The 16,593-nt window shown below is 44.8% G+C and overlaps 3 protein-coding genes across 4 annotated transcripts; 2 read left to right on the top strand and 1 right to left on the bottom strand.

Moving 5' to 3' along the window:
- The first annotated feature begins 335 nt into the window (after positions 1 to 335).
- wasf2 (WASP family member 2) lies at positions 336 to 6,040 on the top strand. The gene is made up of 9 exons (XM_003968883.3): positions 336 to 492; positions 1,456 to 1,619; positions 1,835 to 1,969; positions 2,112 to 2,265; positions 3,014 to 3,131; positions 3,221 to 3,342; positions 3,837 to 3,995; positions 4,173 to 4,660; positions 4,819 to 6,040. The coding sequence occupies exons 2-9, from the start codon at positions 1,487 to 1,489 to the stop codon at positions 4,974 to 4,976; spliced, it is 1,467 nt and encodes a 488-aa protein (XP_003968932.1). The 5' UTR covers positions 336 to 492; positions 1,456 to 1,486; the 3' UTR covers positions 4,977 to 6,040.
- Positions 6,041 to 6,653: 613 nt separating this feature from the next.
- On the bottom strand, positions 6,654 to 8,966 carry gpr3 (G protein-coupled receptor 3). The gene is made up of 2 exons (XM_011608946.2): positions 8,744 to 8,966; positions 6,654 to 8,017 (listed from the first exon to the last, which is right to left on the bottom strand). The coding sequence occupies exon 2, from the start codon at positions 7,999 to 8,001 to the stop codon at positions 7,003 to 7,005; it is 999 nt and encodes a 332-aa protein (XP_011607248.2). The 5' UTR covers positions 8,002 to 8,017; positions 8,744 to 8,966; the 3' UTR covers positions 6,654 to 7,002.
- Positions 8,924 to 15,187, top strand: cd164l2 (CD164 sialomucin-like 2). 2 transcript variants are annotated; one of them, XM_029845382.1, is made up of 8 exons: positions 8,924 to 9,060; positions 13,038 to 13,112; positions 13,270 to 13,349; positions 13,631 to 13,717; positions 13,912 to 14,004; positions 14,077 to 14,118; positions 14,199 to 14,358; positions 14,666 to 15,187. In XM_029845382.1, the coding sequence occupies exons 3-8, from the start codon at positions 13,271 to 13,273 to the stop codon at positions 14,679 to 14,681; spliced, it is 477 nt and encodes a 158-aa protein (XP_029701242.1). In that variant the 5' UTR covers positions 8,924 to 9,060; positions 13,038 to 13,112; position 13,270; the 3' UTR covers positions 14,682 to 15,187. The 2 variants fall into 2 exon arrangements, with proteins under 2 accessions (XP_029701242.1, XP_029701241.1); XM_029845381.1 differs by lacking the exon at positions 13,038 to 13,112 and having other exon boundaries at positions 8,975 to 9,060; positions 13,183 to 13,349.
- The last annotated feature ends 1,406 nt before the right edge of the window (positions 15,188 to 16,593 follow it).

Genomic DNA, 16,593 nt, shown 5'->3' with positions numbered 1-16,593 from the left:
ATTACAAACAACATGCAAACCGCTGATTAGCGGTATAATGACGTTAGAAGCAGTTACGACTGTAGATACTACATTTTTTTGGTGCCAGTTTGCCAGTATTTATATGCATAAGTGCTTCTCTCCACTTTGACGCATAATTCTAGTCATTCCTCGGACGCGTTGCAACTCGCTGGAGCGTATGTTGGAATGCGCCTCTGCCTCCACCCTGTCATACGCTAATTGCGCAGAGATGTTCGTTGCCGCTCAGGGCGGAGTTGCGCAGTTTACGTAGGAATTTTCATATCCTGTTCTCAGAAAACAGCAAGTGACAGGCCAAACAGCCAATCATCTTCGACCGAGCCAATCGACCAACCAATCAGAAGTTCACAATTCCGGGACCTCGGCGATCTACGCGACTAGCCCGTAAACTGAACTGGTCAACATTTCTTGTGTAAATCTTGAGAGGGTTACGACCATATTCACTGAGAAAGACTACAACTGCCAGTTTTGACGGTGAGTAAAAGGTTGTTATCACGCATATCGTGTATATGAAGTGGAGGGCACAAATATACCTTTGTTTGGCTGTTTCTTCGAGATAAGAGACGCCTTCAAGTCACTTCCTGCTCTGACAAGGCCGAAATCCCAAGTTACATTTTAGCTTGTTTCGCTAATATTTTATGTAAAAGAAGTTTAAAATGTAATTATTCAGCAGTTATTGCGGTTTTCCGAAAAGGGTAATAGATTTACAACCATATTTAAGTTGTTTCGCTAACTTAATTTCCATCAGTCCTTTACTGTCGGAACTAATCACACAACGCTGCATGGTGACTACACAACTACAGTCCTTTTCCACCCTTTTCTTGTCAATATTTAACGGAAAGTTCACAGTCATGACCCACTATAACCGATTTTTAAAAACATGCCCCAGACGGTTAATTTTTCTCATGCCCCATCGTCAACTTGGAAAAGCCTGTAATTAGGCAACCCCTGTGGGGAATCAGCCGCTTCTCCAGTGCACTAAACTAAATTCTGCAAGATTACAGCCACTACAGATGTGTGATCTTCTATAGAAGATGGTATTTATTGAATAAATAACATGGCGAGAGCTGCAGACTCTTGTGTAGACGTTTTACTGAACTCTGACAGACTAAAGCAAAGCTTTGACTTTTGCTTCTGCTTTAGCTGGTGTATTTATACTTGCACGTCTGGGTGTCACATGATCATGTGACCGATTTAAGAATGCAGTGAAATAATCTATTTTCAATAATATTTTCAATGGCAAACAGACTTGATTTAGTTTAAATTGTAGCTGATTATATCTGTTTAATTCCCTTAGTTTAATGACAAATCTCGACATATGATATTACAGCTTTATGTACACAGCTTCGCAACAGCGTATGTTTCATTCTTGTATTTCACAGATTGTTCTATATATGTATTTTCTATGATTGCCTCATATCACTCTTTCCTCCTCAGGGTTGGGCCCCCCTGCCCACAGTACCCCATCATGCCGCTGGTAACAAGAAATATCGAACCGCGGCACGTGTGTCGCCAGACCGTCCCTTCCAATATCCGCAGTGAGCTGGAATGTGTTACCAACATCAGCCTTGCAAATGTTATCCGTCAGCTCGGCAGCCTCAGTGAGTGTTAGCGCCTTGATTTGATAGAGATCATCATTAATGTGTTCTTATTATTATTAATAATGATGTTGATGTATAATCATTGGCTCTTAAATGTTAGACAGTGTAAATTGCAACTTTGCTAGTAGTTGCAGGTGTGATTGTGTGTGTGTGGGGGCTTTTATTACCAGTGTGTGATACATTCTTAAAGTCATGAATCCCTTCTTTTTGTGCAGGCAAGTATGCAGAGGATGTGTTCGGGGAGCTGTTTGTTCAGGCTGGAGCATTTGCGGTCCGAGTTAACACGCTGGGTGAGCGGGTGGATCGTCTGCAGGTGAAAGTCACCCAGCTGGACCCAAAAGAAGAGGAGGGTAGGTGACACGTTGCAGCAGGCATGAGCTTGAATATGGCTCCATTTGACAAAATCTTAGAGTACCCATTACAGTTGCCTTCCTGAAAAATATCTTCTCTTTCCTTTTCAATGCAGTTCCTAAGCAAATGTTTGTTCTTCAGTCTCTCTTCAGGGCATCACGACCCGTAAAGCTTTCCGTAGCAGTCTGACTCAGGACCAGCAGTTGTTCACCAGGCCGTCTCTGCCAATGCCCGTTCAGGATACCTATTCAACATGCAACCCACCCCCACCTCTCAACCAACTCAGCCAATACCGGTAGAGTTTGCTTTTGAAATAAACCCACATTTTGAACCCAAAATGGAGCTAAGAGCAATAAAATATATCTTTCTGCACAGGGTAACTGTATATTATCAAGAATGTACATTCTTCTGAGTCTTCTCTAAATGGCTTTGGCCATGACTCAGTAGTGTTTAAAGCTGTGTACCACTTCCCCTTTTTCTGTGTTCTGCATTCATTAAAAGACAGATTGTCATCTAAAATGTGACCCACCCTTGAAACACTAACAGTCTGCAGTATTGCGGCCCTTCTCTCAAGGCAATGACTATTTATAATTTACTATTTGGGTGGAAAAGAACCAGAAAAATGAAATGTCAAAACACTTGAGAACACAATTGAGATTAGGCAAAGACATTTAAAAAAAATCACAAAAACAAAACAAATGAAAAAGGTTACACTGGAATATGTCTTCAGTAGTTTTCAAAGCTGCCACAAGGTGTCGCTCACGACTTAGCCTTTCCTGCCTTCCTTTCTCAAACTACCTTGAATGTTCAACATAAAATAAATAAGGCTAGAAAGACCTTTCTTATGAGCGGAGTAGTATTACCCAGTATGTGCAGCCTACTGCAGGAATGCAAAAAATCAAAATAGTTTAACTCTAGTTAGCATCCTGTAGCGCTGAGACTCATTATCTTCTGGTTTTCTTGCCAGCACACTGCAAAGCATCTTGTCTTTTATACAACTGATACTGAGATGCAATGATAATATTTTGAATAACTGTCTAAAGGGATGATGGGAGGGAAGCCCTGAAGTTTTACACCGATCCCTCCTACTTCTTTGACTTGTGGAAGGAGAAGATGTTGCAGGACACGAAGGACATCATGAAGGAGAAACGCAAGCACCGAGTGAGACACAACTCGAACTGCACTAAATTACATCCACGAGAGATTTAATGTCCCGCAATAACACCTGTTTGATTTCTTTCCATGAGCAGAAGGAGAAGAAAGACCATCTGAACCCACGGACACTCAATCCTCGCAAGGTCAAGACCAGGAAAGAGGAATGGGAACGCCTTAAAATGGGAAAGGAATTTGTGGTGCCAAAGAACGATTTGATGTAGGTTGAGAGAACGTACAAACCTTCATTTTTGTAAATTCTAGTCTCCCACATTGTATTGACCAATCGGTACACACTTTGCTGTGAGTGGTACATCCTGTCTGGAGCGTTCTCCGGGGATGTGTAGAGCACTGGCTGTTCTTTGGCAAACTGCACCAACACATTTGTGAGTCAAAAAGCCCCAGTTATTCAGTTCCTTCAAAGCTTTACTGTGTCGTGAGAGAGGTAAAATCGGCTAATTGGTGCAACAAGTGTTGTTGCATTGGAGTAAGCAAACTGGGGTCATATACAGTATATGTTTTCAAACATGTAATTTAGATGCTATTTATTATTGATTTTAATGATTCTCTTGGCCTCAAGGGAAACCTTACACGTTTTATTTCCTACTTCTGTGGGCGCCATTCTAATGTGAGGTTCAGAAACGTGCTCTAGTTGGCCCAAACCAACATGCCTCTATAACTGCATTCCACTAACGGAGCTATGTCTTCTTCTAGGAATTCTTCTGAGGCTTTAAATGGTAGCATTGGATCTGGAGACGGTTTCAGTTCAGAAGGTTTTGATCAGAGCACCAGCTCCTATGCATATGAGCCCGGCACCCCTATGTCTCCTCCTGGTACCGATGACTTCCTGCCTCCTCCACCTCCAGACATGACGTAAGTGGCATCATTCCTGGGAGCCCCCCCGTACGGGTTTAGTTTAATCTGAGCACTTGTCCCACATGATGGGGAGAATATGACCGTGAGGGGTTTTATCTGCGTAGGGGTTGTTGTTTGATGGTGGTGGGGGAGTTGGAACCCTCAGCTCTCTAACATCCGCTCTTTCCCCCACAGATACAGCGATGGACAGTACGGAGCTCCGACTCAAAAGCGCGTCAGTGTGCTGAGTCCAAACCACCCACCCCCTGCTCCCCCCATGTCCTCACCCCCGCCCATCTCTCGTCCCCACCTGTCGCCTCCCCCTGCACCTCCTCCACCTCCCCCGCCCTCTGGCATGGGAGTCCCTCCACCTCCCCCTGACTTTGAAGGCCCCCCGCCTCCTCCGCCACTTTCCAACTCTGGTGCCTCCTACCCCTCCCCACCCGCTCCTCCGTCTCCCCCCTCGATGTCCGCTGTTTCTCCTCCTCCACCTCCTCCAATGTTTGGAGGCGGTGGCCCACCACCACCTCCTCCCCCTCCTCCTCCGCCTGGCCCTCCTCCTGCCGCTCACGCTGCTGCTCCCCCGCCTCCCCCCGGTGGTTTGGCACCCAGTTCTGCTCCCAAACCTCCACCTGAGCCTGTTAGTGATGCCCGCAGCGATCTATTGCAGGCTATTCGACAAGGTAACAGGAATTTCTCACGTTTGTGTCACATATTTAATTCGTTATATACATCAATATTGTTACTACAGTGGATTTCTAATGCAAAGATCCCTTTTTAAGTTTTGGATGGATTTGAATTTTGATGCTGTGCAGAAATCTCACTATAACTGTCGCCTCAGGATTCAACCTGCGTAAGGTCGAGGCCCAGCGTGAGCAGGAAAAGAGGGATCACTTTGGCAACGACGTGGCCGCCATCTTGTCCCGCCGCATCGCCGTGGAGTGCAGCGACAGCGAGGACGATTCTTCGGAGTTTGACGACGACGAGTGGTCTGAATAATTCCCATCACTTTCATTTCCACTTGTTAGTTGTCCTTTCCGGAGGTTGCGTCACATGATATGGTAGTTAATTGCTAAGTCTTAGTTCCAGGCTGTCAAAAACAGACGCTGGAATCGACACGGCCTAGTAAGGAGGGTAAAAAATGACTCATTCAAATGTAGGCATAATGTTCTGTGTACACTCACATAGTCCAGTATGTGCAGATCACCTGTTATGAATAACATTCCTGGTAGTTCGGTTCAAACTCATGATCGACATGCCTGTTTCAGTCCCACCCATTCCTCCGCTGGATAATAGTGTTACATCAAAGCTCTAAATAAGGTGCACATCTCTATTCGAGATAGAATTTCTTTGTCTTTAATGTTCTAATATTTCCAAGATTCCCACCTTTGGATTTAACCAGAGAGCTCACAAACACGGTCGCAACGAGTGTGTGACCTCACATCCTCTCCTGCGTTTGTACGCGCTCTCTGGAATGAGGGAAGATGCCGACATCAGGAGGTTTTTGGTGATTCTGATGTATATGTTTATGTTATGTATAGTAAATATCTGCTAAATTAATGAATATTCCCTTAATTATTTTTTCCTAAATTTTGTGGGTGTGGTGGATTCAGTTGGCATGAAGGGGTGATTGCAGCTTATAAACATTCGAAAGATTTGCTATGTCCAGTGTGACAGGTCACCAAGGGAAATCTTCACGTCACAATCATGATTTTGTAATGCTTTTCAGCTCTCTTAAGTCTTTCCTCCTGCTCTTTTTATGCTCGATGCTCAGGCAAACACTTGTTTTCCCATGGTGCCCTTTTGTAAAGGCTGAATTTGTGTCGGTGCAGGTTGTTTTTGGGTTTATACACCGATCACTCACTTCCAAAAGCTACAACACGTCACCTTTGTGTCACAGGTAGAACTGACTAATATTGTGGACCGCATATTCTCACTCAAGTGCCTTTTTATTTGTATGTTTTTAAGCACAACTGTACGAGATGCACAGCGACAGCTTTGCTTATTTTGCCTTAATTTCCAAAGTGATTATAGTCATTCCAATAAAGATATCTAAAATTGCATTATGGTGTTGGCCATCTTTTCTTGGCGAGTGAATAATGTCCGTTTTTGTGCATTGAATAACAATTTCCTGGGAGGATAGTGTAGGAGAACACGGCATTATTTATGACTCATCCTGTAGGTTGGTGTAGGGGACTCCTGAGGCCGAGGGTTTAAGAAATGTGGAAATAAATCCAAAGTTGTAAAGGTCAGAAAATGAGTAGGAAGAGAGAGCGACCTATTGCACAAGCGCTTCTGCTTGTGCAATAGGATGCATGTAAAATGAAAAGCCTTCTCAGACCGTCGAATAACTCCAGCCTCATTAGCTTAAAAAGTGAAAGATGACTCTGTAAAAGCTCTGGCAGAAGAAAAGGCGAGTTCCGACATCACACGGTAGAAAAAAAGCAGATTTATTATTCATCCGTATAAAATATTCATTGATTTCAAAAAAAGACTGTGCGGCACCAACATATGGTCAGTACCTCTCAAAGTGCCTTGGACAGCATGTGCAAAATAGAATCTCAGAGAACTGGAACTATGTGTGTGTTTGTGTGTGTGTGTGTTTTTTAGAACTTCAAGTAAGAAACAAATACAAGCTTTGGATCACACATGTCAAAACACTGTAAAAGGCTTACATTAAACAGAAACCATTATGTCCCGCTCGTCTTTAAAGTGCCAAGGAGTCAAATTTTTAATGGTGTCTCTGATTGTATCAGTCTGCAGATTCAGTCGACAAAGTACTGAGAAAGAGGCACAAGTACAAACAAGACGGTACGTTCAGTCTTGAATCATCCACCGGCGGCTCCCCATCTCGGCAGTGTTCTAAGAACACTCTGTTTTGCAGAAGAACGTCATCTCTCGTGCCGCTTGGATACGTGGGAGTGTGTATGTGTCCAACATGTGAGTCTGCGGCTATGTGTTTGTCTTGGCACATAACAGTGATATGTTTGGCACGCACACACACACGTGCGGTCAGCTTGGCCGTTTACACGTCGACGGGGTAGTGTATGTGTGTGTTTGGTGTGTGTCTGTGGGGACAGCATGCTTGGAGCAGAACCTTCCGGATGTCTTTGTTTCTGAGACTGTAGAGGATCGGGTTCAGCAGGGAGCTGCCGGCTGCCGGAACCAAGGTGGCATAGGTGTAGAGGGGAGGACTGGACGCGTCTCCCAGCAGCCCCCAGAGAGAGAACGGCATCCAGCAGCCCACGAAGACGCTGAGCACCAGGATCAACCGAGAGAAGCCCCTCCCACTTCCGTTTTTGCTTGCATATGATTGGTCAGCGGGGAGGAAGTGTCTCTGGGTTGCGATGGCATGAGCGTGGCGACGTGCCACTCGGCAGATTCCAGCGTACAGCTGCAAGGTTACCATAACGACCAACAGAAAGCCGCCGCACAACAGTGACAAATAAGTCCGGGTCAGAGGTCGCGCTACAGAACAAGATTTTGGCTGGTTCAGACAGTGCCATCCCATTGCAGGCCCCGCCCCGATGATACTCGCACCGATCCAGACAAGCAGCAGGAGGACGGCCGCCCTGTGGCGAGACTCGCTGGAGCCGTAGGTGAGGGCGTGGCTTAGAGACAGGTAACGATCCAGAGCCACGCCCATCAGGCTACAGAGCGAGGCGATGAGGGACGTCACCAGAAGTCCAGAGGTCAACAGTTGGGACCAGTCACTGGGTTCCATGCAGAACACGAAGAGGAAGTGCAGAACCAAAGCAACACCTGCCAGGAGATCAGCCAGTCCCAGACTCGCCAGCAGCAGGAACACGGGTGCCCGAAAGGACGGGGTGGCCAAAATGGCGGTGACCACTATTGCATTTTCGGTCGCGATGACGGTCCCCGATACACAGAGAGCGATGCCCCACACTGTGAGGGGTGGCACTTTGTGCGGAGGTGCGCTGTCTGCCTGGTCCATGGGGAAAAAGGGTTCTGCACCTGAGGACTCATCCCAGCCCAGGTCAGAGGCATTGAGGATCATGGCCATTCAGCAGCCTCACAGCCTGAAACAGACAGAAGAAAACATGTTAAATCAGGCCTGAGCAGCTGATCGAGACCGGAGGTGGCACCTAAATGACTCTATGATATTTTATACCCATTTTTTAAGAAATGTGTTGTATTTTAAAGTCTCATCTGGCTTTAACATAACAATTTGAGACTTCTAGAACTAAAAATTATGGAAATACATGGAAAATTCAATGCTGCATTAACAAAAAACATTCATTTTCAGCCCATAAATCGGTTCACATTTTTCCGCCATTTAGCTTCCAAAAATAATTCAGCTTTTTACAGGATCTGTGACATCAGAAATTGTCTCAGCAGCACGCAGGCTACCGTGACAGTTACAAACCTATGAATGGATCACGGGGTAACGACTAAACCATAATTACTTTTTGCAGCAATCAGTCTTTCACTATAGTTTTCCATTTGTCAACAGACGTCTTGAATATAACTGCTCGTGCGTCTTTTGACGAGCATAAACGCAGAACTCTGGGATGTAGTTCAGAAATAATTGTAACGAGAGTCTGTGCACAGTAGGGAGGATTCGCTGAACGTTCTTTCATCCTGGTCACGTCTCAGTGTGGAGGTATATCCCACCCCCTCGGTGTGGAGCTCCCTGTTGTGTAACTCAGCTGCGGCTCCATTGCACCATGCAGAGGACGCGCCCCCGAACACACACGCACGCACATTGCATCCATGCACACATCACACAGTCGCACCAATCTTACCTTTAAAACGTTTTTGGGGAATTTGTCGCTGCAGCCTTGTCGCCTCTTCTCCGTAATCCAGCTGATGGAGATAGTCGTGTCCGGCGTGGTGCTGCTAAATTCCTGGTCAGACGAGCAGAAAAGTCCTGGCTGTCCAACATCAAAGCTGCACCGGACTCGAACTTGGCACCGCGCACATTTCTTCTCCTCCTGTGTGTCTTCGAGCCGCCTAAGGGAGGCAGAATGGATGCTCTCGCGCGCTGACTCGTCCACAAGAGCGCTCGTCTGACGTCAGCGATGGCAGGGCTCGACCAATCAGGAGTCAGAACGGAGTGAAGGTGTGTGTGTGTGTGTGTGTGTGTGTGTGTTGGTGGTGGGGATGGTGGGGGAGTATATGGAGTAATTCCATTCAGAAAAATGCGGCATATCTGTCGCCCCTCCCACTGCGGCTCATTCTTTCTTCTCATTTCTGGTAAATAAGAACCACCTCAGGCAGACCGACAATGCGGCCTTTAAACACTTGAATACTCAATGACATCCTGGACACGTAGGTCCTTCTGGGTGGGGGGTGGGGGGTGGGGGGGGGGTTGGAGGGGGAAATCTGCGTGATGGTGCTGTCCAAGGTGCTGAAACGCACCAGGATGACTCATGGGGGCTCCGTAATGCAGACAAACTGTTCACTTCTACTCGCTTGGAATACTAATACTAATGCTGATAAACATACTAATACTAGACAAACACAATACTAATCTTATTACTAATACAGAGTAATACTAACGATAATAGTAATAAGGACAGTACTACTAACAGTAGTAGTAATAATGATAAAAGAAAATTAAGAGAAGCATATAAGAAACAATAAGAAAAATAATAGAAAAAACACCAGACATGATTCTATTTGCTGTGCATGTTTGTTGTCTTTGCTTACATTTGAAATTATTATTATATTTGTTACACAACACTTATTTCTACAGCACCATAACAGCAGCAGGGATTTCATGGCTTCCCCGGTTTGATAGTATGCGTGGGTGCTGCAGGACACCGCGGAGGACGTGGTCGCGCATATCGATGCGTGTGAAAGGGGGGGCTGGGGGTCTCGTCTGGCTCTGGCCATATTAGGAGATGCTTCCTGCCAATGCTCTATACGTCACTTCGAGCATCTGAATCACAGTTCTTGTCAAATTCAAATTACAGCTGTTTTGTGGCTCCAACTGGAGAACTACAGCTCCAATATCCTGATATTTACAGTATTACCTTTCTCTGTGTCAAGAGTAAATTTATTTTTTAGCTGATATTTAGCATTTTACAGGAAGTGGCATTCTTGTAAAATAGACAGCTATCATGTAGCCTGGAAAGACTGTCTATTAGTTTACAAAAAGGCCCTCCGTAAGGCTAGAACAGCTTATTTTTCTTCTTTAATTGAGGAAAATAAGAGCAACCGCAGGTTTCTTTTCAGCACTGTGGCCAAATTAACTAACAGTCACAGTGTTTTAGATCCACGTATCCCTTCTTCCCTTAGTGGTGAAGACTTCATGAGCTTCTTCACTGATAAAGTTCTGGCTATCAGAAAAAAAGCTAACCAGGCCATCCCAACAACTGGACCATCACCAGATGTGCTGACTGTGGGAACATACAGGTTCTCCAACGAGCCCTTAAACTCCTTCACCCCTATATATTTTTCTGAGGCGTCATCGCTAATTCAGAAATCCAAGACCACCACGTGTCTTTTAGATCCCATCCCAACACACCTGTTGAAGGATGTTTTACCAGTGATAGGCAGTTCTATCCTGGACCAGATCAATGGTTCTTTAGTGTCAGGTTATGTACCCCGGTCCTACAAGGTGGCAGTGATTAAGCCGTTGCTTAAAAAAACATCACTGGGTCCTGACGTATTAACAAATTATAGGCCAATATCCAACCTTCCTTTTATCTCTAAAGTTCTTGAGAAGGTTGTGGTGAGCACCTGCAGAGAAACAGCCTGTTTGAGATGTTTCAGTCAGGCTTTAGAGCTCATCACAGCACAGAAACAGCACTTCTTAAAGTTACTAATGATCTTCTCATAGCTTCAGATCATGGACTGGTCTCTATGCTGGTTCTGCTGGACCTCAGTGCTCCTTTTGATACAGTTGATCACAGCATCCTGTTACAGAGACTGGAACATGTGATTGGGATTAAAGGGACAGCACTAGACTGGTTTAGATCATATTTATCTGATAGATGCCAGTTTGCTCATGTCCATGGGGTTCCCTCTTCATACAGTAGGGTTAGTCATGGGGTTCCTCAAGGTTCTGTACTTGGACCAGTCCTCTTCACCTTGTACATGCTTCCCTTAGGGAACATTATTTGGCAGCATGGGATAAATTTTCATTGTTATGCTGATGACACTCAGCTTTATTTATCCATGAAACCAGAGGAGACAGAGATGTTAGTGAAGCTTCAGACCTGTCTTAAAGACATAAAGTCCTGGATGTCTTCAAATTTCCTCCTCCTTAACTCAGGAAAAACTGAGGTCATGGTGTTTGGTCCTGAACCTCTCAGGGATAGATTAGATCACATGATCACTCTAGATGGTATGTCATTAACATCTAGTCTCTCTGTGAGGAATCTAGGAGTAACTTTTGACCAAACACATTAAAACAGTCTCTAGAAGTGCCTTTTTTCACCTGAGGAACATCTCAAAGATCAGGAAGCTACTGACGCAGCATAATGCTGAAAAGTTAGTCCAGTATTTGTTACTTCTAGGCTGGACTATTGTAATTCTTCATTATCAGGGTGTCCAAACAACTCTTTAAGAAGCCTCCAGTTGATCCAAAATGCTGCAGCCAGAGTTCTGACAGGTATTGACAAAAGAGATCACATAACTCCTGTAATGCCATCTCTTCATTGGCTGCCCGTTAAATTTAGAATCATTTTTAAAACCCTTCTTTTGACCTACAAGGTCCTCAGAGGCCTAGCTCCATCCTACCTGGAGGAGCTAGTGATACCTTACCAGCCCAATAGACCGCTCCGCTGTCAGAATGCTGGTCTACTTGTGGTTCCCAGAGTCTCTAGGAGTGGAATGGGGGGCCGAGCATTTAGCTACCAGCCCCCCTGCTATGGAACCAGCTCCCTGTCCAGGTACGGGAGGCTGACTCCATCTCTACTTTTAAGATCAAACTTAAAACCTACCTCTTTGAAAAAGCTTATTGTTACTAATTCTGTAGTTCCAGTTACTATCATAGACAGACAAATTATCATTCTTAGGGGGTTGTCTAATCGTTGTTGGGGGTTAGGGCCTGGGATTCTGGAAAGTGCCTTGAAACAATTTTGATTGTAAAAGACACTATATAAATAAAGATTGATTTGATTTGATTTGCAAACAGGAGAGGACAATCCCTCCAGTCCAAGCATCAATATTTTATATATTGCTGTGTATGTGACCTAGTTTTAGTGTAACAGTGGCAATAAATTGTGGCATTAATGGCAGATCTTGTGTCTCTTCATTGATTTTGGAAGCGTTGATTAAGGATGAAATTGGATTGGAGAAGTCTAAAAATATAACTTTGTATAGCTACAAATCAGGGCGACCTGCTGAGAGATGTACCGTGTGTTTGTGTGTGTGAAGAAGAGGAAGGCTGAGAACATGTGAGATGTAGGAGTGTTTCAGTCAGGTCGGTGTGAGTGTGGGAGGTGTTGGTGGGACAGAAGGATGAATCGTGAGTCGTGATTCCGGGGTCGCTGTGAATTTCAGGGCTTTGCCCGGAGCCAGACTGTGACGCAGCTTCATTAGTAAGCAACACTTTGAAGGTCGAAGCTCGTGTGCTGCTGCTGCTGAATGGCACGGAGGAAATCTGAAGGACGTGGAGGTTTCCTCACGTCTTTTGGATTACGGATCAAAAACTGGAGGCAATTTGGCGGCGTTTGGTGACATATAACCCCCCTGTGTGCTGTCACATGGCTCCTGACACATTTTGGTATCGACATCAGTGTCACACCTACGATATTCTCCTGATCTCTCCGTCTCTGGACACGACTCAGAGGTTTTTGATGGATGAATCCCTCCAACAAAACAGCTGCTTTTAACACCAGAGTGACACTGTTCAGTAACCGGGCACTCAAAGACAAAGTTATTTTGTTAAAATGAGTTGTTGTTACAACCAGAGGACAAAATTTCCAAAACACTGTTGCTGAATCTCCAGATTGTACCTTCTGCATGATGGAACGTGCACCATCCTGGGGTCGCAGGAAGTACCTGCTCCCTACAGCCGCCTGTGTATCGCCTGTGTATCGGCCGATGGTGAACACTCCGTTCTCTAAACTGTTGTTCTTATCACAGAGGGAACGCGTCAACACGTCCCATCCCAACGGGTGTAAATTTCAGGAGGGTTGAGCTGGACCAGCTGGTTGCCAGGTAACCAAGTTTGGGTTTCGCTCATGTTACACACTTCTTCTCTCTGTGTTTCTGTCACTCTGTGTCCCAGCCAGGAGCAACATTGCTGTCTGCCCCAGCCGGATACTTTAATACAGGCAGTTTTGGCTGTTGCGGTATATTTTTCTCTGATTCTTAGGATGCAGCAGCTGGTGTTGAACCTCGTCTTCTCAGCCCTTCTGCTTTTTGCAGCGATGCCATCTGTGTATTTGCAGTCAGGTATGAGTCTGGCGTCATCTCCTTTGCTTGATTCCTTTTTCAACGTTTAACATTTGGACAATGTTTTTCTCTGTATTTTGGCATATCCTAATATATGTGAGACATAATGTCTCTTTCCTTGACAGCTTCAACCCTCTGCTGTCATGAGGACATGTCCTCAAGCTGTCCCCTTGATTGACACACACCTATGTCATGACCTGATATCATATGTCCACAAATACAATAAATATGTTTTTATGAGCGAGGCTTTATGTTGACTGCCACTGTAATCCCTCCCCAAGATTGTTCTCAGGCCGAGTCATGTGACCTTTGTGTCGGAGATTCTATGCTCAACCTGACAGGCTGCGTCTGGAGGCTTTGCCCTGATGGTACACACACACACACACACACACACACACACACACACACACACACACACAACTGACCACTCATAGTAATTCTACCCTCATAGCTGCGGTAACACAATCTTGCCTATGTGGTTTTTACAAGATAACTAAATTATTCAGTGTGCCGGGAATGCACATAATACAAGCACGCTAAAAGAGCCTTCGGTCTGACACAGGAAATGACGCAGGTGCATGTGTGACGGATGATGGTGACCCTATAGACAAATCCAGGAACTGCAGCTGGACCAGAGTGTCTGAACTGTGCACTGGTAGGAAGCAAAAGACGGTGACTTGACCACAAAGGATGTGGAGAATTAAAACTTGCATGTTTTATTTCCCAGTTGTGGAGACTGTAGCTGTGGGAGGAGCTGAAGGAGAAGCAGGTACAGCTTAGTGCCAGCAGCCCCTTCTGATTTCCTCTCCTGTAAAGTTTATGCCTAACCGCAAGCCTAACCCTCTCTAGGTGATGGAGGTAAAACCAACTCATCCCCTGAGTTCTCCCAGGCCAAGTTTGACATGTCCAGCTTCATTGGAGGCATCATTCTGGTGCTGTGTGTGCAGGCGGGAGGACTCCTTGCCATGCGGTTTCTTAAATCCAAAGAGCAAAGCAACTATGACCCCATGTGAGTGTGAACACGAAGGGTTGTTAATGCAATAGCACCCCCTGTTGGCAGGTGGTATCAACAGCACCCTGCGAGGCATACTGTCTGTTGGCTCGCTTCCTTCTTGCTTGTTTGACTTTTACTGCACAATAACCTGTCGATCCCCATCAGCCCCACCAACCAAAAAAGATGAATAACGTGGGCATTTTACTTCCAAACAAAGATTTATTGTAGTGCTGATATAATGATCACTGGGCCTTCATTAGCACACGAAAGCTTTCCTTTTTAGCGGCTGATCTGCTCTAAAATCCTGTTTATCTCTATGCAGAGACCAGCCTCAGTGAAGAGAGGATGTTAAAGGACAAACAGACGAAGTGCAGCAGAACTGTGACTCATCGAGCTGTGACAACAAGAGTTTGTTTTCCTCTTATCCTTTGACAACGTTTGGATTGTTCCCCCTGTGTTATCCCTGCAGCATGGGTGTGTTTTCAAGAGCACTTCTGGTTTAGAATACAGAAAACACTGTGTGACTATGAACATTTCTATGTAATATCTGCCTGTATTTTTCAAACAACCGATGCATCATGTGAACAGTTTTTTACAGAGCAGTGCAGACTGTGTAATTCTGGTGTTGAACTCAAAATGCGGACTGAAGTATTTTTCAAAATACTTAAAGTAACGATGATTTGTAGTTTTTCACGGAGGCCTGTTCTAAAAAATGTGAATTATATAAGTTGGTTTTTTTTGCAGTTTGCATGTGTTTGGTCATTTATCAGTGGCACAATTCTTTATAGAAATATATAGTGATGCCTTTTGAGAATAAAAACAGCCTGGATAGAAATAAAAAAAACAATTGTGGTGATTTCTCGCTTTACATAGATATTATACGGAGACACATTTCCAGCTTCTGTAAATAGCACACATATCATTGCTGACATTTATGGGTGTCGACCTGGATTTCCCGCGTGCAGCGGCAGTGCGGGCGAGTGCTGGCGGAGGCCTTCGGGGGAGCAGCGGGACAGCTGGTTGGACGCAGTTGCCGCTGTCCGAGCCAGAATCCTGCAGGCTTGAATGAGCCCACACATAAATGTTCCCAAGAGTGCAGACTGAGGCTGTCATCCAAGGTTTGGGACAAAGGATAGGGCTGAATAGCATCTCTTTGACCCAGATTACCCCCACACACACACACACACACACACCAATGGCCCAGCATGTTCTATGTTGGGACATAAACCTTGTTTTGTAATTAGCAATAAATAACTGTTTGTGGGAAAGTGCGTTTGTATATGGAAAACATGGATTGTTTTAAATTGTGGAAAATCAATTAATGTGAGCTAATCACGTAATGTGACTCAACAAAATGAAATTGATTAGTGTCTCCCTTCCTGTCACATCTATATCTGTCTGTCTGTCTGTCTGTCTGTCTGTCTGTCTGTCTGTCTGTCTGTCTGTCTGTCTGTCTGTCTGTCCACCCCACCAGTCAAGGCAGGTGTCTACCGAGGACCTGGATTTCTGCAGAAATTATGCCACTATGTCGCTCTTGCTAAAGCTTTGCATATATAGCCATAATTGTGGGTTCTGCATGCCTGACTCTTATACATTAACTATACATTTTATACAATTGTGTAAGATGCAGTGACACCACAGAGGTGAGAATTGCAAACTGTGTCCATCCCCAGCCTCCTACAGGGACGTTTTAGTTGTCACTGGGAAACAAAATGGATGGATTTCAGTCAAAATGTTTGTTATTGTTGGTATATTAAGAAATGTTATTAGTGTTAGTATAAATTTAATGTAGTTTTCATACCATAAAACTGGTTAGAGTGACAAAAAGTACTGCAAAATACAGTCTTGATTATAGTTGATATAACGTGATAAATGTGAGTAAAATAAATGAATGTATGATGTTAAAATTCTTACACAGTGACACTTTAGGTACAGTAATTGATAAAAACTTAAGACACCTAAAACCGTAACACGATTTAAATCATCACCTGGAACTGCATTCTTAAAGTTCAAGGGCCACATTTTTGGACCCCGCAGCACGAGTGAAAAGCCCACGTTAGTGTATAGAAACACGCATACTATCACGCAAGTGTTTCTTCTGTGTGCGGGTGTGTGCACATCATCCCAGTATCAGAGCAGGTGTGTGTTTAGCAGGTGTGGACGGAGCGAAAAGGAAAGTTACATCCCCTCTTGTTAAATGGTAAAACATCCGTGTGTGTGTCTGAGTCATGTTATATCACTCACAGACAC

This window comes from Takifugu rubripes, chromosome 12, assembly GCF_901000725.2.
Source record: "Takifugu rubripes chromosome 12, fTakRub1.2, whole genome shotgun sequence".
Lineage (NCBI taxonomy): Eukaryota > Metazoa > Chordata > Actinopteri > Tetraodontiformes > Tetraodontidae > Takifugu > Takifugu rubripes.
This window is presented reverse-complemented; position numbering and strand designations above follow the sequence as displayed.